This window comes from Microcebus murinus, chromosome 2 (genome assembly GCF_040939455.1).
Source record: "Microcebus murinus isolate Inina chromosome 2, M.murinus_Inina_mat1.0, whole genome shotgun sequence".
NCBI classification, from domain to species: Eukaryota; Metazoa; Chordata; class Mammalia; order Primates; family Cheirogaleidae; genus Microcebus; species Microcebus murinus.
Window position 1 is genome coordinate 82,349,945 of NC_134105.1, and position 26,310 is coordinate 82,376,254.

General features: G+C 36.5%; 1 protein-coding gene across 2 annotated transcripts in view; it reads right to left on the reverse strand.

Moving 5' to 3' along the window:
• Positions 1–26,310, reverse strand: part of OLFM3 (olfactomedin 3) — a 204,361-nt gene that overhangs the window by 42,571 nt on the left and 135,480 nt on the right. Inside the window, exon 1 of one of the 2 annotated variants that reach the window (XM_075999899.1) lies at positions 9,760–12,531. The exons of the other annotated variant lie outside the window; for it this stretch is intronic. Within the exon in view, the coding sequence (XP_075856014.1) occupies positions 9,760–9,891 (132 nt within the window). The 5' untranslated portion in view covers positions 9,892–12,531. Of the gene's footprint in view, positions 1–9,759; positions 12,532–26,310 lie in introns of those variants that run through there. 2 annotated transcript variants of the gene reach the window in all.

The following is a 26,310-nucleotide window of genomic DNA, read 5'->3' on the forward strand; positions in this document are numbered from 1 at the left end:
ATATACAAACAGAAGTTGTTGTGGATGGCACTCATTCTTCCAGCTATCGGGAATATTGGTGTCGTGGTTCTTGGGTTGAGTTTCTTTAGGGATTACAATGGCTGCTGAATACTGCCTAGCTTAAGTTCAGGCTCTGTTTAAGGGGACAACTTATTTCAATGACTTGCTGATATAAGGGTGCAAAGAAGCCCTCTGAGAAGAAGGAACTATTATTATTCCCATTTCACAGAAGAGAATATTAGTTAACCTGCTTGAGAACATGCAGCTTGTATATAATGAAAGGCACATATGTGATTTTAAATTTTCTAATAACCAGATTTTAAGAAATGAAAAGAAATAAGTGAAATTAATTTTGATAATATATTATATTTAATGCAATTCATCCAAAATGTTATTGTTTCAACATGTAATCGATATAAAAAATTATCCATGAGGTCCTTTACATGCTGGGTGATTTTTTTTTTTTTTGATACCAGATCTTTGAAATTGAGTGTGTGTTTTAAATTTCTGACACATTCCAATTTGCACTTGCCACATCTCAAGTACTCAGTAGCCACATCTGGCTTGCCTTTTGAACAGGTACAAATATAGAGTCAGGCTCTTAATTCCTATACTATAGCCATATCAATATAATGCTAAACATCCAGATAATTGTTTTTAAAGATTAATCATATGGACATTGAAAAAACTACTTAACAAACATCACACAGATAAACTATCCATGTAAAATCTGAATTTGTTTTTCCTACGGAAATACAAGATGATTAAATCAATGGGCCTCTCTCTGGCTCTCTGCTGAGCTTACTTCTACAGCAAGGATGTTAATTCCTCAGCCTTTCTCTCTACCTTTTCTTCTATAATTTCCAGAGATTCAGCAGATAGGGAGGTATTTCGGGGAGATGAATTCAGAGTCTAGGAAAAAAGGTACAGTTTGAGTGAGTATCCCTTATTCAAAATGTTTGGGACCAGATGTGTTTTAGATGTCATACTTTTTTTTTTCTTTCAGATTTTGGAATATTGTATATACATAACTAGATATCTTAGGGATGGGACCCAAGTCTAAACATGAAATTCATTTATGTTTCATATGCACCTGATATGTATATATAGCCTGAAGGTAATTTTATAGAACATTTTTAATAATTTTGTATGTGAAACAAAGTTTTGACTGTGTTTTAACTGTAACCCATCACATGTAGTCAGACATGAAATTTTCCACTTGTGGCATCATGTCAGAGCTCACAAAATTTCAGATTTTGAAGCATTTTGGATTTCAGGTTTTTGGATTAGGGATGCTCACCTGCATTTAATTAACAGGCTGGAGGGGCTAAGCCAAGGAAGGATGAAAGAAGGGCTGAGTGTCAGGCACTGGGATGGGGCTAGGAATGGGTTGGTGAATGGAAGCCAGTAGAGAACGACTTTGCAGAATGTTCAGTGTTACTGGGCTGGTCTGTTTACCTATAGAGCAGAGTGCTTTGATGGGTTGGGAGCAAATTCTTAAAGGTACTGAACCTGGCCAACCTTTCTCTCCACAGATCTACCATAGTCTATGAGGTCTTCTGTTTCCAGAATTCACAGCAGAACAGACACAACCTCCTGTTTATTCTGTTCCAGGCCCCAGCACATCATGTACCATAAACCAACACACAGGTCTTTTCCTTTCGAGGCTTTGATGATAATCACAACAGGTTACTATCAGGTATTGCAACAACAATTGTGAACAAACACTGAGGAAGCTAAATATTATAAATCCAAGAAACTCATAAAGATATCATATCCATTGTCCTTGATCTATTATGAAAAGAAAATGCTTTCAAACCTGGCTTTTGAGTTTCTTCTTTTCTAACTCATTTTTTAGAGTTCATGTAAGTCTTCTAGTCTGCCTTTTATTTCTGGGAGTCAGACTCATTAACATTCCCCATACTCTTTCTTTCTACCATTTATGTCTGAATATTCAGTTAGGATAGAAAGATGTACTTAGAATTATACCTGATTAAAATCCGATAAGATCTTAAAGATTATTGGGTTATCCTTTTGGTATACTAGAAAAAAATGCAGAGACTACCTACAGAATGGAGATAGAAATAGCTTAGCAGAGTAGTTTCAATGATATAATCAAAGGTTTAAGCTGAGTATTAGTATGTGATTAATATATCTGGACATAAGCCATATGGTTTTAGCTACGCTTCTCCTAACATTGGACACAAACCTCAAATATGTCAGAAAAATTAAACTTGTCACTAGAATAAATTTAGCTTTTGAATAAAGAACCAGGGGCTGCCCAATTAAAATACTAAAATTCTTTTACAGCAGTCCAAATACTGATTATGAAACCTGGCAGCATTAATATTGATGTACACTTGCCAAGTGTTTGGCTAACTAGTGTGGAGCTTATCACGACGGGGCTGAGTGTCAGTTGCTCTCTAGAAGAGGAAAGTGGCAAAGGTGAATAGGGTTTAGTGTTCATTTAACATTCCCCCTGAAGTGTTAGGTTAATAAAAGCAAAGACTGCAGCCTTGTTTGTACTTTCAATTGTCTTCTTGTAAGAATCATTGAAAAGAGTCATGACCTTCTCTACTACAGAGCTAGTTTGAATGATCTAACCTATAAAAAGTCACCTTTTTGACAAGAATAAAGGTAACTTGAAAGAGGAAAAACCTAATATAGAGTGCCTGACAGTCCTGTGGTTTTTGATAGAGACCTCTGTGTTGGGGTCAGTAAAAAAATGGAGGAAACTGTATGAGCATTTCTAGTATTCTCTTTTAGGGCCCTCATGCTGGCATTGAAAAGAGGATCCAAATTAAACCAAGACCTCAGGTGGAAGGACATAGATGTTTTTTGAATTCCCATGAGAAAAGACCTGCTCTAATTTTAACTAATAAGAGCAATTATTCAAGTGTCAATGAAATTCATACAATAGTAATAGCAATCATTTATAGAGCTCTATCTATTACTTAGCAGTTTATATATTTATATGGCAGTTTATATGCACTATTTTCTTTGAATATCACAAATACTGCTGTGGACTAGATATGTTATTTCGCCCAGTTTATAGATGAGAAAACTGAGACTTAGAGACACACAAGGAGTAGTGAGTAGAATTGTGATTTGTACTCACACAGTCTTATTTCAGAGCCTGAAGTTTAACTACCACATTGCACCACCAATTATAATATTTTAAGGCCCTGCCATACATGGTGATGATAACCCTGAGAGGATTTTCTGGGCTAAACCATGAAGCCTAGTACTTGGATCTGGAGTGTGTATATCGTTTGTTACTATCCAAAGTATTACTAGTCACAGTGATTACTGATTCAGCTCTCTTTGAACCTTTGGTGTTAATTAGAAGAACTAAATGAAGTATTTAGCAGTTTTTAATATTACAAGACTCATGAAATATTTAAGAATGTTCTAAATAGGAGAGTTAAAATGATAATTTTAACAATTGTATTTCAAGCCTGGGTTCTTTGCTTATAAGTTAATTTACAAGTCCATGTCTTATAAATACAAAGCTGCTCTATGAGAGTTTTCCTAAAAACTTTAGGGTCTTTGCACCAGAAAAGAAGAATCCTGAGGCCTAAGAGGTAAAAGTAAAAATTAATCAGAATACCTTGCATTTTAATAAGTGTGCTGCTTATAAAATCCCTTCTCTTGTATTAGTCTCACTTCTTTTGAACCAATTACCCTTAGAAATAGACAATATCTTACTTTGTTTATGAAGAAATTGAAACTAAAAAAATTAAGCGTTTTTTTTCCAAGTCACATACCTAGTTAATGTCACATATGGGGTTTAAACTAGTTTTCCACAACTTTTAGCCCAGAGCTCCTTATGCTCATTGTCTTCAGATAAATGTAGATAGATCATCCATATCCATTTAACAGTAACCATCAACAGTGATTTAGAGGAGGCAGAGCCCTCTGCAGTTAATGGGAGGAGATGCACCCAACCAGGCAGAGGGCCTTATCCAAAGAGCATGGAGACCAGCAGCCACTGGCATCCCAGAGGAGCAGTTAGTGAAGACTGAGCAAGGTCAGATATTCTTACAATCTGACCTTCAATACAAGGTCAGATATTCTTGTGGAAGGCACTGCAGTCATTAATAAGGGCCTAAATGGAGGGGCAGGCAAGGGGAGAGCATTCTGATCCTAGAATGGAAGAAAATCAACCAGTTGAACATGGCGAGATATTATGTATTATGCTGATTTTCTAGGTGGTTCATAAAAGCACAGGCTGAGGCAAAAAGGAATCTAGCTACTGAAAGTGGTGTAAAGATGGGGGATGTAAGCAGAAAGAAATCTATTTATTAAAACCTATTTGATTTAGAGTGGATATACCTGAGTGAGGGAAACCCCTTATAAATTTTCTGTCTGAGGACAGGTTTGGTCCCAGAGAGTGAAATATGGTTTAGCATTCTAATGGCTTCAGTTGCAGAGAGAAGAGAAATGTGAGGACGGGAATTAGAGAGATGTTGACAGACCACGCTAAAAGAATCTGTGTTTTGGAGGATGTGTTAATAAAGATGTCACTGTGTAGCTGTTTTCTTGCTACACAGAATATTTGGGACTGAAATAAGAAATGCATATTCTTTGGTCAAGGAAACCACTGGGCTTTAAAAAAATACAACTATAAAAACAAAAAACAAATAACAAACAAAAGACCAAAGACATCATAAAATTTAGGTTTGTCATTTCTACTCATACCCTTTGGAAAACACAATGACTTAAAATGGGAAGGATCTTAGAAATCATACTTAGTCCCATGTCTTTACACTCAATGAAACTCTATGTGTCCTTGTGTTTCCATTGAACTTTGCATATAAGGGATTTCACTGCTTCATAGGCTTCCATTGATGAAAGTGGAAGGGCATCATCTGAACTCCTATCTTTGTAATTCTCCCCCTTTGGCTGTACTTTTGCTTTAGGCACTTAAACAAGAATAAATCTACTGCTTATCCATTTGATGCTTCTTTTATAAAAAGGCAATATCATATTCTCTGGCATTCTCAAGATTTGCCATTCTGAATCAAACAACCCTATCAAAAAGTGAGCCTATCAAAAAGGACATAAACAGAAACTTTTCAAGAGAAGATAGACTAAAACGGCCAGGAAACATGAAAAAATGTCCAACATCTCTAATCATTAGGGAAATGCAAATCAAAACCACAATGAGATACCGCTTATCTCCAGTGAGAATGGCCTCTATCAAAATGTCCCAAAACAATAAATGTTGGCATGGATACGAAGAGATAGAAACATTCATGCACTGCTGGTGGGACTGCAAACTAGAAAAACCTCTGTGGAAGGTAATATAGAGATATCTCAAAGAGCTACAGGTAGAACATTTGCTCCACCAATCCCATTACTGGGCATCTACCCAAAGGATAAAAAGACATTCTATTAAAAAAGACTTCTGCATGCAAATTTTTATAGCAGCACAATTCACAATTGTAAAGATGTGAAAACAACCCAAGTGCCCATCAATACATGAGTGGATTAATAAAATGTGGTATATGTATGCCATGGATTTCTACTCAGCCACAAAAAACAATGGTGACATAGCATCTCTTGTATTATCCTGGATAGAACTGGAGCCCATTCTAATAAGTGAAATGTCACAAGAATGGAAAAACAAGCACCACATGCACTCATCATCAAATTCTTATTAACTGATCAACATTTATGTGCACATATAGTAATAACATTCATTGGGTGTTTGGCAGGTGGGAGGGGGGAGGAGGGGAAGGGTATATTCACACCTAATGGATGCAGTGCACACCGTCTGGGGAATGAACATGCTTAAAACTCTGACTCGGGTGGGGAAAAGGCAAGATATGTTACCTAAACATTTGTACCCCATAATATGCTGAAATAAAAAAGAAAAGAAAAGAAAAGAAAAGATTTGTTATTCTGTCTTCTCACCCATCATCCCTTCTTAATTTGTTCAATTGCTCTATCACAAAAATGGACTTTGCCTAAAGATTTTGGGAAAAAATGGTCATATACAAAAGAGTGAAGTCAAATATCTTCATCCAGAGCTAAAAACACGTTGGTGAGTTGAGGATAAGAAACTTAGAGGTTATTGACAGTTCATTACAGGGTATTCTACTCATTTTACAGAACTTTAAATCGACTAACTCATCAAAGTAGTTATTTATGAGGGGAAGCCGGTCAGATGTTTGAAAATGTAGCAAACAAATGACTTATGCCCACAGGTCCCTTGGAGGCCTCTTCCCACCACAGCGGTAGGGCTGACTGTTTGAGAGCAGCTGGGGTCCCTGAATGTCCTCTGCTCTTTTTAATTGCTCTTTTCCAGGTTCTTGCCAGTGTGAAGCCCACAGCATGGGGGACTTCTCAGAAGCTCAGCCTCAAGGGGAAGTTACTCTGCATCCTGAGAGAAGTGCCAGGGGGAGCCGGAGCCTTCTGAGAACTGAGGCTTCCTCTCCTCACACTGATTTCTCCAAAAGCCCAGTGGATAGATTAGGAGGAAAAAAAGAGAAACAGGGCCAACCAGCATAAAGGAATGTTTCAAGATTCTAAGAAAGACAAGAGCGAGCTCTTTCCCCTAATAAGGAGCTGTACTTAACTACTTACTGATAAGAATCTCCTGGAAATTTAAAAACCCTCTTTCGGGTTTTGAGATAGTCAAATGAACTCTGCTTATTTCAGAGGCACCTTCTTCCAGAAACACATTTAATCAATTTTTAATGACTTCGATCTTATATTTCTTGTTTTTATTTTTGGTTTTTCAGGTCATTTGAAACCACCATTCTAAAGAAAGACCATGCTCATGTTTGTGTAAATCTGTGTTTGTTTGCCATCTTAACGTTCCATGAACACTCACAAGACAACTCTTAACACCTACCTGTGTACGTGTGTGTGTGTGTGTGTACATAATTGCAGGCTCATCCCATTCATACTGTTTAAAGTGAGAACACAGGGTAATAAAATTGAGAGGAGCTGGCTTACTACTTTACAGCTATACCCACTGGGCCAGTGAACGTTAACTCTTTCATCTAAGGAAACAGTTTTGCCAGCCCTCTATATGAAAGCAGCAGCAAGGGTCCCTAATGGAATTATTTAAGAGGCAGCAGGAAGAATCCCCTATCCAGAAAAGCCTCCTTCACTGCTTTGCCATAATACCTAAAATGCCAACAGAGGAGGATTTTTTTCTTCTTTATAAATTCAAAACCTTTGAGAATAGTTGTGGCCATTATATACGATTCAGTTTATAGTTTTTCTCTGACTCTTTGAGGTTAGGGAGAGGAGGCAGGATACTTTAAAGGATGGGGCTGTTGGTGTATAGGAGGGTAAAAGAGAGAAATCCAGAGACAAGGGAAACAATCTGAACAGGGCAGAGAGGACCTAGTGGGACTCCAGGGGCAAGGCGGGGTGGGACTAATGAAGGAAGTGGTGCATGGGGCTGGTGGGTTGTGGTTACTTGGCTCTGTAATTAACCAGCTGGAGGAAATCTGACTTTTAGCCACACATACTTTCCAGATCAGTCTTCCCACTTGCAGAATAAAGAGGGTGGATTAGGTCAGTCATGTTTCCGACTAAACTCTTGAGAGCTTTAAGGTTTCTGTGGTGCTACAGATATCTCGACTGAGGCAAGGGGCTGATTGTGTGGGGAGGGGACAGATGGTGGAGACCCAGGATATGCCTCTCCCCACCATTTATGATTTGACCCATGGCCTATTTTACATTGGATTTTCATTTCAAACTTTATTGAAAAAATATTTATTCAGTACATATGATACAAAGTTTAATTTGTCATAAAAAGAATTTCTGCTGCTAAAAATAGCATGAACATAGCTAGCTGGATGAATTAAGATTCTTTCCACCTTTCCAGCATTAATACTTTATGATCCTAATCTAAGAACTACAGATTCATTCATTCTTCACTATGGGAATCCTAAGGTATGAGCAATCATCTTGAATAATTAGGGAAATGTCATAGACATTGTAATTCTGTGAAGCATACCAAAAGAACAAAAAGGCTTTTGCAACCTGCAACCTCTTTATTCTAGAGAATATCACTTACTGATTTATTTTAATTAGCTATAGTGAAAAGTTCCCTAAATTTTCTGGTTTTTTTTCCCAACGAGGAGACATCAAAAGTAAGAATTGACCGAGGCAGAAGATACGTGGACCTATAGCAATGCTTTATATTTTTCAATCAACAAATTATTAATCAGGAAGTAAAGAGAATGAATTCACTTTAAACTTACAAGATAACTAGATATCCTAAAAGAATAATGCATAATTTTGGAAATTTGATTCTCCTCATTTGACAACAGTAGAAAATAACCAAACCAAATATAGACAAAAAATATGCATCTCGGAACCAAGGTACTAAGTTTGAAATATAACTCATTCATTAGTTACTTAGTTTAGATTCATCTTTCTCAAAGAGTTAATTCATCCACTGTGTTGTTGAAAACAATCAGGGTACTTGGACATTGACAAAATTGGCCCAGTGAAAATCAAATAATGTAAGTTTATTTGTTTTGTAATTGTCTATTGATGTCATGTGTTGCTTTTTTTGTAACTACAAATCTCTCTTACCTTCCTCCTGCTGGGCCACATCACGCAGGTAGGGAAGAGAATCTTCCCAGTAATGGAGTAACTGAGGGACCATGAGGGACCCAAGGGAGATGAAAATGTAAAAGCAGGTCAAAGTGTGCCTCACACGTGCTCTGCTGGTGCCTTAAGCGCTGGGAGAATCTAGCAAATTATGTAATTAAATTGGCCAGACCACTCAGTTAATTACACATTGATTGATAGATTATTATTAGTAACAGCAAACAACTCTTGAAAATGGAGAGCTACTTCTTTTCATATCTGACTTTCTCTGATCCACTGGAGTAAAATCCATATAAAAGTAAAAAACATAAAGGTAAAAACTCCCTAATTGTTTTTGTGCCTTTTACTTAATTGCAGAGGAATCGTTTTTCCGTGATATTCCTTTTATATGAATTTGTAAATTTTTATTTGAAAACTGAATAATTTTCATTCTTTCTTTGAAATGTTCCAGCATGTTGCTAACTAAACTTTACTTCAAACTATCAGAAAAGACTTGGATAGAATGTGGGGAGAATTAAAAAAGCCATTACTTTTAGGTTAATGAGGACTACACGAGAGAGACTTATGATAGAAAGTCTTTATAAAATATTAAACAATATAGGAAGACATTTTTATCAAATAAGCTTTCAATTGTTCATGTTTCTTAGTTTTCTTAAATGTCTTTTTGGTAGGCTTTAAATTGCTGAGAATTTTTTATTTGTTTATGTTTAAAAGATGTTGGTTTCTCTGGCTGAATTCGTTGCAAACAGTCACAGGCGTTGCATTCTAAGGAAGAACCTGCTGTCATAAAACTAGATTGTAACTTACTCTGCAGAAAAAATTATAGTTATTTTACAGACATTTAAAAGAAATAAAATAATAAGAAACATAGTTCTTCAAAAAGCCTTCTAAACCTCAAATTAATATAGATAACTTAAAGCTTTTCATCCTTAAGGATTTAATGAGTCTAGTATTCTCTTTCATAGCTAATTTCTTAAGCAGTCTATTTTTTTTAGTGTAACTTTAAAGTTTTCATAAATAAATATCCATGACTAAAGTTACTACATAGATCATCTTTGAAGCCGACCTGTAAATAAAGAAGCAAAATCTCAGTCTTTGCAATTTACAAAACAAAGCCCACTGGTTTAATGCACTTGCTTCCCAATATGGACAAACCCACAGGAGAAAGTAACTTACTAAGGTATCTGGCGTGGACAGCCTCGTGGTGGTGTTCAGTCCCACCAAGGATGGGAGAGTTTGGGACATCCAGTTTGAAATCATTGCCATGGTGCTAAGCACAGCGCCAAGCTTCAGCAGTGGAGGACTCATTGCTGTGGAGCTAATGAGTTTTCATAGTGACTGATTAGGATCCCGGAGCTGGGCTGGCAGCGGGAGGCGTGACTGCAGCGCGCCACATCTACAGCATGAAAGGAGATCAACTTCCCCAGCACTAATCACCGGAGAAAGCTTACAGAACCTCCTTTCCTCACTCTCCTGGGAAGTGCCCTGCCCTTCCTGTTTCTCCCTTACCAGACACTTTGCTGGATCATCAAACGAAATATTCTTGATAGAGCTTGGTTGGTGATTATCAGAGCAGAGGTTGGAGGGAGGGGGAAACATGAGCTTTCCCAGCTCCACTGTAGTCAGTTACCATCAACAGAGTCCATTTCCTCTGGGGTTTGCCTAAGTATAATCAGCTGCTCTTTACCCTTCATTAAAAAATACACCTTTAAATGGAGGTCTGCCAAAGTGCACATTTCAAGCACCAAACCTAATATCTACAGATTTCTCTGGGCAAGGACAGAGTGCTTTTAGGGAAAGCATGAAAACAAAGTCTGCAAATAATTTCCAAGATGATCAGATATTGAGAGTAGGAGATAATTTTTTTCAATAGCAATCTAAAATTAGCCTTGTTGCTTTAAAAATATAGTCAGAGATTAATAACTACTGCCTGTGGCAAACATTACCTCTAGGCACCTTATTTATACTTGAACAGACAGAAAAAGCAGCCTTGGAGAAAATCTTCTGTTATAGAAATTTTATGTTTCCAGTTTTGCTTTTGAGAATGAAGGCTTTGCTTCGTAGGTGTTCAGTCACACAGGAAACTCAGTTAACTCTATTTTCACTTTGTGGGAATGACAGACTGATATTGAAAGTCTATATCTTGAGAGAATGAAAAAGGGCATAGGACTTGAACTCAGGAAGTCTGAGGGTTTAGTCCTTGTTCTCCTCTAGTTAGCTGTGTGACTAGCCAGTGACTTAATATTCCTTGTCTTCAGTTTTTTCTGTAATATACAGAGGTTGGATTCCATGCTCTCCAAGGCCCCTCTAGCGCTCAAATTCAATAATCTGTTTATGACAGTTCCATTAGCAAATGTAGGATATAGAATCCAGGGCTTATGGGTAATTTTATTATACTCTTTTTACAAATACTGCAAATTGCCCGCCTACAAATCTCAGGTCCTAAATGAAAGAAATCAGAAGACATTGTCTTTTACAATATTGTGTTTTAAAATAAAAATATAGACAGAAGACACAAAAGGAAATACAGCTGAATGAAAATGAAATGAAACCAAATCAGCTATAAAAAGGAAAAATATTGTTTTGATTCCTTAGGAGAATTCTGGAATTCTTGGTATATGGAATTTTCAGTCAAAGATACACACTTTTCTTAAGTAGTTTTGGCAGGAGAAGTAAAGACAATATCTTTAACAAAATTGAAAAAAATACATATTTATAGTCTGTGTGTACTGTATTCTCAAAAACAGTTTTAAACAGGGGTGGATGCTAAGAGACTCCTCTTCTTTGTATCTATTAGCTTGGAATCCAGGCTTTTTATTTTTTTTTGAAAATATATCCACATGATTTCAGTCAACCCTTACTTTTTAACCACAGTACCCAGAAAACCAAATATTATTACTGTTTTAGGATTTTAAAAATCATGCTACATGAGAAACCAATAAGGATAAAGGCACAATAGTTTATTCAATAAACTTAGCAGTAACAGAGCATTCATAGAAAGGATTGTGAAATTTTATATTAGTATTATGATATAATGTAGTAATGGCAAAAAGCAAAGTGGATTTACAAATCTAAATACTTGAAAAATAAATCTGGAATCTTATCTGACTTTAATAAAGGAGGGGGCTGTCTCTTTGAGAGCTTAACTTCCAAAATTGGAAATTAAAATACATACAATTACTGATAATTTAAGAAACAAGGTGGCAGATGGCAATTATATTTATTAATGAACTACTAGTCAACAAAATAATAGCATCTTTAGAAGAATGTAAGATTGACTGTCAGGGGAAAACAATGCTCTTATTTGCAAATTAAAAAGAAAGGAAGAAATAAAGATAAAAATACAAAGGAAATGCTTCTTGCAATTTCTTAGAGTTGCAAATTACTACACTAAAGAACTGAAATAGAACAGTGGTGAAAGTTTATGATTTGGTGATGTTTATAAACACATCAGCTTAATGTGTTGTTTTTAGAACAGGTTTAAATGGCACACATTAAAGTGGAAAAGCTCAAATTATAATGATTATTAGTTGTGGGAAATAAAAATAACTACACTTTGCAAAGAGCTAAGTAGTTTGTAGTACTCTTACAATCTACTGAAGTGATTTCCATTTTAAAAATTGAGTCCTAGTTTGCAAATAGGGGAAGGGATTATTCTATATAGGAATAGCAGGCTGTGTTCAGGGCAAGAAACCAAGTGGTTGCAGAAGTTTCACAAGCATAGTGTGAGTGGTAATGGAATTACCACTGGCAATTAGATGAGGCTGGAAATACTGGCTGCTAGCAGCCCAAGGGCTTCAGGGCCACTCAGAAGTGCTTGGACCTGGCCGGGCGCGGTGGCTCACGCCTGTATTCCTAGCTCTCTGGGAGGCCAAGGCGGGCGGATTGCTCGAGGTCAGGAGTTCAAAACCAGCCTGAACAAGAGCGAGACCCCGTCTCTACTATAAATAGAAAGAAATTAATTGGCCAACTAATATATATATACAAAAAAAAAATTAGCCGGGCATGGTGGCGCATGCCTGTAGTCCCAGCTACTCGGGAGGCTGAGGCAGGAGGATTGCTTGAGCCCAGGAGTTTGAGGTTGCTGTGAGCTAGGCTGACGCCACGGCACTCACTCTAGCCTGGGCAATAAAGCGAGACTCTGTCTCAAAAAAAAAAAAAAAAAAAAAAAAAAAAAAAAAAAAGAAGTGCTTGGACTTTATTTTGTATATAATTCAAGGGTTTAAAGCAAAGCAGTGAGCTCCTCAGTTTATGTTGTGGATTATTACTTTGGCATTTTTATGATACAGGAGAGACAGAAGGGGTTGTGGGAAGAACAAAGCTTATTAGAGACAGGAAAGTGACATAGAGGTATGTTCTCATGGTTTGGGCAAGAGATGATGAGGTCCTTAATTAAGAAATTGGGAGTAGGATTAAAAACAATGGATTCCTGAAGGTTTGCAGGAGAACTGGCAGCCCTTGGTGACTAGATAGATGTGAGAGAGAAAGTTACTTGGGAAAACTTGCAGTTTTAGGGTGGTTTGGGTGATGAGTGTCATTTATCAGGATAAGATATACAGGTAGGAGCATAACTTTAGGGAGAAAAGAGAATTTACTGTCATGTACTTGATGTGAGTGGCCTACAGTATGGGGGGTCACTAGATGATAATGGTACCCACACCTGGAGTTCAGAAATGAGTTACTTTCCTGAGGCCACAAAGCCTTAATGGCCTGTAAAAATAATATACATGCCTTATATGACAAAATTAGTTAACTTAGCACAACAGCCTTAAAACTACCATAATTTTATTTAGGCTTTCATTCAAAATAATCTTTAGATTTAATTACCTATGCAGTCTTTTAAAAAAAATAACAAACATAAACAGTGAATATATTAGTAAATCTATTACTCTTATAGAAAATGTGACCTGACTATAGACTTAATTTATTTTTAAAATCTCCCAGTGGATCAATAACTCTAAAATTTATGCTAAATTTAAACTCTAAAATATGCTACTTACAATTGTGCATTATTGCTCATAGAATGCTGGAAGCTATTTATTAATATATTTATTCATTAGATTTTTTTTATGGTAGCCTGTCTTTTTTTCGCCCAGAGTATTTCATGATAGACTTATATAATAAATAATTAACAAGCAAATAAATATTAAGTAAGAAAGACTTATAGGTAATTTTACATAATATTGGCATGGGCTGTCATTAGAAGTTTATTTTTTTCTTTTACTTTGTAGCACAAAAGTTAAATGTTGCTTTAATGCTCCATATATACTTCATAGTTTGGGAGCTGTTTGTGTTCGGTGTGTGGGTTTCTGGGGAACACAACCTAGGTAGATTCGAAAAGTCAAATACAAGAAAAAACCTGATAGTCACATAAAACATGGTAAAAATATAGCCAGTTGGTAAGGTAATTGTGGCCTAAAAGTTTTTTGTGGTTTTTTTTTTTTTTGGCAAAATGAGAATAAAGATTAAGATTGCTTTCTGAACAACAGAAAATTTAAGAGGGAATAGTTGGCATGCACGTTATTTTTATGACTTAAAACACATTTTAAATTTGTGGATGGTTTCAGACAGAGGGGAAAATGGGTTATTAGATGTAGATGTAAAGATGTAACTATAGGGGCTGGAAAAATTACTGAAGGAGGAGGTGGAGGTGGAAGAGGTGAAGAAAAATGAGAAGACGGGGAGGATAGCAATTGGGTAGAACTCCAAAAGATGAATTGTTTTGATTGTTTAAAGGATAAACCAGAGTGACCTCTAGAGAAGACGGTGGATTCTTGTCAGCAAGTTACATAGGAAAAATAGGAAGAGTAGTATAAAATAGAAGAAGGTGGGAGACAGAGTGCTTGTGTGGAAATCACTTTGGGAATGCTGGATACTATGATGGGGGTGTGGTGTGAGAATGACTAGGTAAATAAACAGCTCCCACCTGCTATGGCACCCTAAAGGCAGTTTAGAGGGTAGTTCTCCAGGTTCTTCCACTTACTAGCAAAGGTAATATTGACTAAGTTAGTCTCTCTGAGTCTCCATTTATCATCTGTAAAATGGGGATAAAATTACCTATGTGGAATGGTTATTTACAAGACTGAATGAGATCATATATTTGAAAGTGTCTACGGCATGTCAAATGCTGAATCAATGGCAGGCCTCTTTTAGTAAGAAATGCCATGATTGGGGCAGGCCAAAGAGTAGATTAGCTGAAGGAACAATTAGGTTTAAAAGAGGTGGAAAGTTTTACAACTTTGTAAAAGGGTAGCTGGGTGGAAGTTAGAGTATATGCTACTTACAATTCAGTCAAATTCAATCACCCATCATGGGTGAAGAGAATAATACAACTTTGCTGCATGACACCATGACTCTGGGGCTAAGACTTCAACCCAAAGCAGAGTAAAGGGCCTGATTTATATTTTTGCTTCCTCATTCACTGAGAAGTTGAAGCAATTACAAGAAGACTTCCATAAGGTCCCACTGCCATCTCTCCCTACTTCCTTACATGGGCCCACATATTCTACCTTCTCTCCTGTTATCACAGATACATTGACTATGTTTCTAGGTAAGACTGATCTCTCCTCTGTGCACTAGATCAGTACCTTTCAGATTATTTCACATAAGAATCACTGACAAGCTTCATAAGACCCAGGTCCTTAGGTCAAACCAAAGAATCTGACTTAGCTCCAACATAGAACAAAATAATTTGCATTTCATTTTTTTTGGAGGGTTTTTTTTCCTTTTATTTTATCATATTATGGGGGTACAAATATTGTTAGGGTCACATATATTGTCCCTGCCACCCCCCTACCCCCAACCCCCGCCGTGCCAGAGCATCAAGCATGTCCAACCCCCAGGTGGTAAGCTCCACACCCATTATATAAATATACATCCTTCCCCTACTCCTCCCTCCCACCTGCCCACCACCTGATAAAAGTTTTTTTTTTTTTTTTACATTTTGCTTACATTATATATCTTTGCCTCTCCCTAAGAAGGGTTAGAGGTATGCCCTTACCCCCCACACAATGCTCGCCACAACCCTAAGATGTGGGTCTCCCCCCTCCCCTGAATTCCTGGTGAACACTACCACCATTTGAGCACCATAGTTTTAATCAGTCAGTACCAATTTGATGACGAGTAGATGTGGAGCCCATTTTCCTGATCTTGTGTTGCCTCACTTTGGATAATGGGTTTAAACTTAATCCAGGATAGCATAAACGGTGCTAGCTCACTGTCGTTTCTTAGAATGGAGTAATATTCCATTGTGAGAAATACCAAATTTTAATTATCCACTCATGAATTGACGGGCTGGAAATAATTTGCATTTCTAACAAGCTAAAACCACTTCCTATCTCCATTTTAAGTACAAAACAATAAAACTTTCCTGATCCTACTTTCTCTCTGATCATTCCCCTATTTCTCACCTTCCCTTTATAGTGTTATTTCTTGAAAGAGTTATTTATATTTACCATCTTCAATTTCTTTCTTCCTAATTAGGTTTTAGTCCACACTTCTCCACTTCACCAACACTGCTTTTTATCAAGGCTACCAATCACACCACACTGCTAAATCTAGCAGTCAATTCTCAGTACTCAACTTCCTTGACCTACAAGTAGCATTCATCGGTTTTACTTTCCTCTCCTTGACAAAATTTCTTCACTTGGCTTCCCGGATACCACACTCACCTAGTTTTCCTCCAACTTTTTGACCTCTCTTTCTCATTCTCTTTTGCTGATTCTTCTTCATCTATATGCTAATGACTCCCAAATTCATTTCTTCCTAGCAGACCTCTCCTATCAATTTAGACCTGCACATCCAATTATCTACTTGACATCTCCACTTCGATATTTAATAGACATCTAAATTGAACATGTTAAAAATGAGCTCCTGATATGGTTCCCCACCCACAGCAAAGAAAACAAAACAAAACAAAAACTCAAACAAATAAACAACTCCCCCCCCCCCCGCACACACACCACATGCATGCATCCATTCCTGCAATCTTCCCGATTTCAGTTAATTGTCAATTCCACAGTTAAGTTGCTCAGACCAAAAAGTTGGGTTTCAACTTTAAATTCCCCCCTACCATATCTCTTATCAGTTTCATCAGCAAGCCATCTAGTTTCTGCTTTCAAAATATATCCAGCATTCAACTATTTTGCACTGCCCTCATTGCCACCATTCTATGTTCAAGCAACCATCATCTCTCATCTGGATTATTACAAAAGCCACCACTTAATTAATGACCTTTTACCACTTCAGCCATTTTTAAATCCTAACCAAAATGATCTTGTAAAACATAAATCAGATTATGTTATTCCAATGTTCAGATTCTCATCTCACTCATGTAAAAGTCATTTAGCTTTCACTACATAATCTGGCCTCTTCCTCTTATCTCTCTGATCTCATTTCTTCCAACTTTCCCCTTTGTTCACTCCACTGGAGCCACTATGGCCCTCTGGCTATTCCTCTGAGATGCAAATAATCTTCTACCTCAAGGCCTTTGCACTTGCTCTTCTGTAGTGGGATTCCAATTTCCTAAATATCTTCTCACTTTATTTTTTTAAATTCGAATATCATCTTCTCATAAGGTCTTTGATGACCACATCACCTAAGATTTCTATTCTTATCTTGTTGCTTTATCTTGTCTTTTGCTGTTTTACTTTTTTTTTCTCATTAGAACTAGTTAGCATGCTCTATAGTTTATTTATTCATCTTGTTCATTATCTGTTTTAATCACTAGAAATCAAGCTGCATGAGAGAGGAATGTTGCCTGTTTTGTTCATTGGGGTATTCTCAATGGATATAAGAGGGCCTAGAACATAGTAGTTTCACAGGAAACATCTATTAAATGAATATTTTCTTAATTGGTTCCTGTTCTTCTCTCAATTTAAAAAGAAGACTATTTTTGATGTGAATTTACAATAGATTCTCTTCTTACAAAACAAGCCAATATAATATATTCAAATATTGTATTTTGCATGTATGCTTTACATGTGCATGAAGGATGTACATGTGGGTAATGAGTAGATAAAGTATTGAAACGTTATGCTTATAGTTACAATTTTTTTTTCCTTACAATTTTCAGAAGTATAATGCAAACACTTTTGGTCTAAGATGAGAAGTACTGGTTCCAACTCTGATTCTGTCTTCTCTTGATAAGCCTCAAAGGGTCATAGTAATTCTAAATAAATATAGAAGCAATCTTCTCTTTCTCTTGCCTTTGGCTAATCAAGTGTGTCTCTAATAGCATAGGAGAGAGACTGTAGGCTATGAAAAGAACAAGTTTTTAAAAAAACATTTCACTACCCATATGTATCTTAAATGTCATGTTGTATACCTTAAATTTATATAATAAAAGTGTTTTTAAACATATTTTTAATAAATGGATTAGAGGAGATAGAGATCTTCGTGGCCATTCACATAACTTTCCTCCGATTTGGCCCTTGGTGATCAGTTAGGGACCACTTGTAGCTCCTAGAATTCAGTGCTTTGCCCTTCTTGTCTTGAGGCTTCAGCATTGTCTTAAAAGTACTCACTAATGAAAGAATGAATTCAGAATGAAAAGTATTAGCAAAGTTCTTTAAAAAAGGGATTTCCGTCTTCTCATCTTTGCCTTCATCTGTGAAGCTGACTGATGCTCTCTAAGCCCGGGGGATCCTCTATTGGCAGCTGCTGTTGCTACTTCAAAGGAGGAAAAAATGGATGTGTGGGGGAGGAATGTATTCAGGGGAACTTGATTTTTTTTCCCTGAATTTCTACTCAAAATTGAAGATGTGGGAAACTGTAAGGGAGGAGGCAGGGTGGTGTGACAGACACCCTCAGCTTAGTCACTGCTCTGGGTCTTAGGTTCTTCAAGTAGGGAATAGAGATACTAAACTGGATGTCCTATATAGTCCCTTCCAGAGCATAGCCACACTTAAGACCTCCGTCTCTATCCCCGTAGTTTCACATACAACTCATCAATCCCTGTTCTGGCACTACTAGATGACTAGCTGAGTGATCTCCCAGAGCAGAAGTGTTTTCAAGTGTAAATTGAGCATAGTAAGAAAACCTAACTCTTTTGATATTTGTGAGAATAAAATACACTGCTTCATATAATAATGCACTTATCACAGGGCCTACCGCCTGATCAGCTCTCAATCAGTGTTTGCCACTGTTAAGCCAGGGCAAAGGATATCGATGTATCTTTTCCCCACATTTATGGAAGGAAGAATAGAGACAGATTGTTAGTGATAAAGAAGTTAAGGTCATCAAACTTTGGGGTAAATAAATAATATAAAGCCGTATTGCTAGAGTTTTGAAAGTGCAACATCTTCATCTTTCTAACATGATTTGTTCCTAAGGATTGGGTTCCAGTAGTATTCTAGAAAGTGTACAAAACATGCTCATCCCACAGGCTTGCCTTGAGGAGCTTCCTATTTAAGCCTGTCTTCCAGGCACTGTTCTAAGAAGCTTATATATATGACCTCATCTTATCCTCACACAAACTGGATGAGGTAGGTATTATTATTATAACCAGTTTATTGACAAGGAACTGAGGCATTGACAGGTTAAATACCTAAGCTGAGGTCACACAGTTAATAAATGGCAAGGCCAATACAGGAACCCCTATTGTCACATTCTAGGTAGTGTGCTCTTGGTTATGCTGTCTCACTTGCTCTCACACACACATTCACACTCCCACTCCCACTTGTACTTACATGATAATAGTATTACAACTAATACTGGCTGCAAAGTTTGTCTTTTTTAAATAATTGGAATTATTTGGGTGAAATATTACAGTTTAGTCATTTGCATGCTCTTGTTCCATGAGTACTTAAAGCTGAACTCAAAAACTTAAAATCGACATGTCTTTACTTACTGAGTTCATCTTTGAACTCTCACTGAGGAGACCCTGACACTCAGGTAAGGGTTTGGTCCCTGCTTCATTTTCATTGGAATCTATTTTCAGATTTTTCTAATTTGCCCAACTCACCAGGGCAGACAGAAGTGCTAAATTATCACCAAAAGCTTTTCTGGAAGAAATTGTTTAGGAAGAGAAATCTCAAAGAGGTTGGGAAATTTCCTGGTGATCAGAAAGGAGACTGTTTCAGTGGTAGCGTGAAAGGACAAAATTGGATCTTCAAATGTGCAATTTTCTGAAAAGTTGCTGTAAGTTGTTTCATAAAGCTTATTCCCTCATAGAATTTGAAATATATGTTTAGCGGGTACCAAAAATGTTGTGGTGGTAAACTACCCCAAGCAAAGTATAAAATAGGATTACATTTGTAGCCTGCTTTTTAACAAATTCACATAAACTGCAGGAGATATGCAGAGCGAGTTTTTATGTAGTCACATTAGCCATACTGTTTGTCATCATTGTCCCTTCATCAAGCAGTCAAGGTTGTTTTGTAATTTGAAAGCTCTAGGCAGACAAACATAGTTAAATATAAACATCGAAAGATCTGGACTTGAAATAAGTTAGACACACTTTGTCATTGAAAATGTCATGAGAGTTACATAGTTTTATAAAATGAGTTCACAAAAACAGTTAAAGCTGGATCATTAAAATAACCACCGCACAGATGAAGCTGTCCAAGCTCTTTACCTCATTAAATTGCCTTTTTTTGTCTCAAGGCAATTAGGAACTATCAACCTTATAAAAACAGTTTTAGGAAGACTTCAGTAACTTGACTTAGAAACAACTCCCTTTGTGAATACTCATTGAAATAGTGTTCACATTGCACTCCAGCCTGGGTGACAGAGCAAGATTCCATCTCTTAGAAGGTGCCCAATGACATAGAGAAGTCTGAACTTAACAGATGTCTTAACAGTCTGAACTAACACACTTGAAATTGAATAGTTGATTATTTTTTCGGTTTAATTTTTTTGTTCTCTTCACATTTTTCGGCTTAATTATGTAGTATTTTCTGTTGTCAGACAAAAATAAGCTGGAGTCTGTTATTACTCTCCCATTGACCTTAAAAGGCACTGACCTATTAAACATTTATTAAGTGCATTCTTTGGGCCAGGAGCTGTACTATATTGAAAATTACAAGATTGATATGATACAGGTTCCTCTTTTGAGTAATTTTCCAGTCTGAGAATGTAACAGAGCACACATGATTATGCACATTACAACTAACCACTTCCAAACTTGTAAGCACCTATAGGGATACAGCAGAGGAGTAAGAGAAGGGGGGATTACTACCATGTGGTGAAATGGTTAGGAAAGACTTCAGGGGAAAATATGCTCAAGCTAGTTTTAAAAGTTCAGCTCTTAATTTCTAATTCACTCAGGGAAACTGACAGTCAAATTTACGATGAGCCCTTGAGCCCTTGATAAGATAAAATGTAAGTCATAAGGAATTTGGTACTATGCTACAAATAAGAGAGATTTATATAATATATGCTAGCCCCTTCTTTGTCAATATATATCTTTTCCCCTAGTACTTTACATTTTGAGCTCTCTTTTCACTAATAAAATAAAATTGTCATATTTACCTAGACCATAATGTAGCGATGCTGAATGTAAAGAGACTGTGAAAAGCAAGTCATCATTGTTATAAAAACAGTATTTTCCTTGAGAAGTGTGGCAGACGAATAGAGATATCTGAGCTTGGGACAGGAGTCAGATACCCTGCAGGCAGTTAGTGCAAGGGTCAGAAGGAGAAGGCCCACAGGCTAGGAAAGTCACAAGAATGTGAATATGCTTAGCTAAGATAAATATAACCAGTAGGGACCCTTTAGTTATTTTTCTTTAGCTATAACATCTTTATCCAAGGTCAAAGGAAAAGTTCTTTTAATTGGGGTGTGTTTCAATATTTGTCGTTATTGAAAGTGGATTGACTGTGCATAGCACAGTTGAGGTTACAGTGTTCCTAAATGACTACCCTCATCAACATAGGAAAAATCACACCCACCAGTGCCATGACAGTTTACAAATGCCATGGCAACTCCCAGAAGTTACCCTATAAGGTCAAGAAAGAGGAGAGTTCCTTATAGGAATTCTACACCCCTTTTCCAGAAAACCCATGAATATTCCATTCCCAATTTAGCATATTATTAGGGATTAGCATAAAAGGACAGACCCTAACCTTGGTGTGTCACTGTTCCTCCTTGGATCAGTCCACCCTTTTTGCTTTTCTTAAGAGTACTCTGCTTTCAATAAACCCCTCTGCTTTTGCTCATATCTCTGTCTGAACTCTTTTCTCTTACTCATGACCCTGTTCTTGAATTCTTTCCTGCATGGAAGGTGGGAACACTCTTCTCCAGCCCAGGAGGTATTCTGTGCCAGAATCAAGCTTTTTGAGGACCTTGAATTATCAAGAAAATAGTTTCAAAATTACATGCAGACATCAACAAAGAGTAGTTTGAATTTTAACATTTACACATAATGAGTCATAAAATACGATGCCAAAACTTTAATTCTAGTATAGAAGCTTCTTGTCAGTTCTCTGCAAAAAGATATATAAACAGATTATAACATGAGGGGTGTTGAGATATTTGCCATTATTGAAAGTGGATTGACTTTGCAAAGCATCCCCTTACCAAGCTCTCCTTCCCCTCTCTTCCCCCTCATCTCTTCCTTTCTGTCTTCTCTTACACCAAGGGTGAGGAACCTTTTCATGTTGGAAGGCCACATTAATTTAGCTGTAATGAAATAAGCCTGCATTCAAGAAACTTCAATTAGATTTACTTAAAAAATGTACATTGTTTTGTAAAAATCTAACTACTATGTAATTAATAATTTCAAAAAATGAAAACTATTTGTTAATTTTAAACTCGACCAACCTTTTAATGACTGTGTTGTGTCTGCTTTTTGTTGGAAAGTATTTGAATATTTGGTTGCAGCATGGAGATTCGTAGTTTCAGTTGAACTTCTAGCTGGGTATCTGTCACTTGTGACCTTGAGAATGTCTTGATTTGGGTTAGGTAGGAGAATGTAGATTCGCAGCAATAAGTGGAAAAGCAAGAAAGCATTTTTTGGGCATGTTGCCGAAAGCAAGGGTATTCTGCATTTTTGCTTATTTGAATGGGATCTTTCTTAGCATCAAACAATGTCTTTAATATGTCATCTACTGAGGGCTCAATCAATTCCATCTGCAGGTCTTTAGGTGCCTTGGTGAGATCAACTAGGTGAGGCTGAAATGCTAATTTGAGTGTGATGTCATGATTCTCAAAGTCAGTGAACCTTTCATTATATTCACCAATTAATATGTTTGTGATAGCTGTGTATTCTTCAAATGATTGGCATATATCATCCTGCTCATCAGTGACCTTTGCTAACTGGGGAAAATATTCATCCAAAATTTCCTTTTGAAGAAGAAGTATTTTGAAAAAAGATAGCTTTTTTTCAAAGACTTTGAGAATCATGACATCACACTCAAATTAGCATTTCAGCCTAACCTAGTTGATATCACCAAGGCACCTAAAGAACCACAGAGGATATTGATTGAGCCCTCAGTAGATGACATTTTAAAGTAATTGTTTGATGCTAAGAAAGATCCAATTGGAATGAGGAAAAATACAGTAAAGATAGATATGAAATGAAAAAAGATAGAGATGAAAAAAGATAGCTTTTTTCAAAATGCTTGAATTTTTTGCCACATATTCTATATAGACTTAGTTTTACCTTGAAAAGAAATATTCAAGTCATTTTGATTTGACATGAGGTTACACAGAAATGCTACCTTTCTGTATAAATCTTCTTTAAATAATTCACATTGCTGATTCTGTTCTTCATAAAAGTTAACTGTCAGTTCTCACAGAGATAAAATTTTGGCTAACATTTGCCCTGTGATAGCCAATGCACTTTGGAATGTAATGGCAAATCCACACGGACTACCTCAGTGTTCAACTTTATCATGTTATGAAACTTACAATGGTGTGTTGCATTTGCACAAATATAGTTAATAATACTTATAACTTGTTGCAAAGTGTAACTTAAAATAGTAGCTTCATCACAGAGATTTTGCCAAAGCAATTTACAATGAGAAGAAATGAGAGCATCTGGATGTGTTAATACTTTTCTTAAATCTGTGCAATAAATCCTTCATGTTTTCATGTCATGTAAGGTGCCCCATCTGTACATACACTCACTAAATTTACCAAATTCAGTCCAATTTTACGACATTTATCTTGAAAGTTGTGCTCTGTTCACAAAAGTACCAAAAACAAGTAACTGTTCACAGCAAAGAAAATCTTTTGTAATGACCGAATGAAGCATAAAACTTGCACTAAATCAGTAGTATCATTATTCATCCAAAGCAATTGAATATTCCTTTTGAAGTATTGCATAAAGTTGTTCTGTTAAGTTGAAGGCTAATTCATGCTACCGATCAGTTATTCTTGAAAGAGGTAGTTGTTTGTACTTTGAAATGCTATTGGGGCCTAAACATACTATGACTTCAACAATGCATTCTGTCACAATTTTCATATCATCGAATGGTTTCTCTTTTTTACCAAAGTATATGAGCTACTTTATAAGTTGCTGCAGTGGCATTATTTCCAGGTCTTATTGCTGCTTGGGAGAATTGTCTTTGCTTTTGCTTTTCATGTGCAATACAACCTTTCACACCTCTCTCTCTAATTTAAAATATTTGTGGTCCTTATGAGTTTTATAATGCTGATGAGCACTGAATTTCTTTAATGTAGATATTGCAGTATCACAAAGCATGCAAATCATCTTATCTTTAGCAGAACCATGATAATATTGCAATTCCCAATTCTCATTAAAAAGTCTGTTTTCTTCCTTCAGCATTCTCTTGGTCTTCTTTGACATGGTGGGCTGTTAAGCAGACAGAATTTAAAAAATTCTGTCGAGCTGTTCAAGCTATTCATAAATTCCACTTCAAACAGAAACACAGTGCACCATTTTCAAAAGCTGATAACAGACTGGCGTACTCGACCTCCATAAACTCTCGCCAACCAGCCTCATGCAGTAGTTGCTCTATTCAGGCGGGGGAAGTCAGAACTAAATCATGAGCATCACAGCTGTCAATCTAGCCCTATGGCTTACTGATGTTCTAATTGTGCCAGTGAATCTGGGAAGATTATTTCATTGAAACTTATTTTATTCTTTGGCATTTTAAATAATTTCATTTAAAAAATAAAATAAAAATATAAAAGATAACCAAAAATTATTAATAAAAATAAAAGGATGTGTTTGTAAAATTTGGATTCAGTCAAAAGGCCACACTTAAAGACCTAGAAGGTCATATGTAGCCTTAAGATCACAGGTTCCTCACCCCTGTCTTACACCCTCACTTTCACTCTTCTTTCCTTCTTTTCTTCCTCTTTGTTTCCTTGACTTTCTCTTTTCTTCCTTTTTTCTTCACTTTCCCCAGATTTGATGGGGTCTTTTGTAGGTGTCCTGCACTGAAGTAGGATCTGAGTATGATTTGCAAGAGTTCCCCCAAGGGATTCTGATGTGTCCCCTATTTTTAACTATTGCCTAAGCCATATGGCTGCAATTTAAGCACAATTTGAATATATTGTACTTCATATTTGGAAGTTCTGTTTGACCTCTCCTTTCATTCAACACTGTTTTAAAACAACACAAAACAAAAACAAAAAAATCTTCCCTTGTCTTTACATTGGAACATGCATTCTTAGTCTATAATTTACCTTTCACTGAAATCCATAAGATTTTCAAGACATTATTAAATTTAAAACTGGGAGCTGCTTCTAACTGCTATTCAATAATGGTGGTATACCATTCATGTAACATCATTAATAGCTTTTCCTTCCAGGATTGTTTAATAAATACATCAGATAAAAAATAACTTTTCTCTCATATGTTTTCCCTTTTAATAATGTATGTATTAAGAGTTATCAAAATACACATATAAGTTAGTCAATATTTTTGTACAAAAATTACATTTAGAATTATTTGAGGAGCAAGGTCTGTTTCATGGTGAATCATTTATGCATTCAATAGGGATTTATTGATCATCCTTTATATATGCTAGACACTAAATGCCAGAGATCAGAGATAAATAAAATTCACTCTCATTTAAGATCTCTCATTCTAATGGGGCACTGAAAAAACCAAGGGAAAACTATACCTATAAAAGTAATTTCACTATAACGTGAGGCATGATGTGTACAATGTGCAATGGATCACAAACAGGTTAGCAATTTAATTCTGTTTGGGTGAGATAGAAGAAGCTTCAGAGGGACAGTGGGTTGGGGTGAATTCAGTAAATTTTTCTAAGTAGATTGGGAAGGAAAGGCCATTCATCATTGGTGACAGTATGTAAGCACTCGCCACTGAGGTGTGAAAGATCCCATTACAAGATCTGAGGAGCTTGCAGTGGGGACAGTGAAGAGGGCATGATGGGATCAGGAGAAGGAGTAGATAGGGTTAGAGAGGTAGCAGGAACCAGCAGAAATTCGTGGCTCTCTGAGGAGATCAGATATTGATACACCAATATCTTTGAAGGGTTTCAGGAAGAAACTGATGATATTAGACTAGTTCGTTATTTAGAGGAAGGTCATATTTGGAAAAAAATGCAATATATATTGAGGGATGAGTGAGGAATGAGAATGACAGCTGGGAAAGCAGTTAGGGTCTATTTCAGTGCCGGAGTAAGAATTAAGAAAAAAACACTGGGAAAGCATAAGATTGGCTAAGCACATTGTACAGGAATTTGATTAGATGTGGAGGCAAAAGAGATAAGACAAGAGTGTCCTCTAGATTTCACAAAATACAGTACATGTTGCATATCCCTTATCTTAAATGCTTGGGACCAGAAG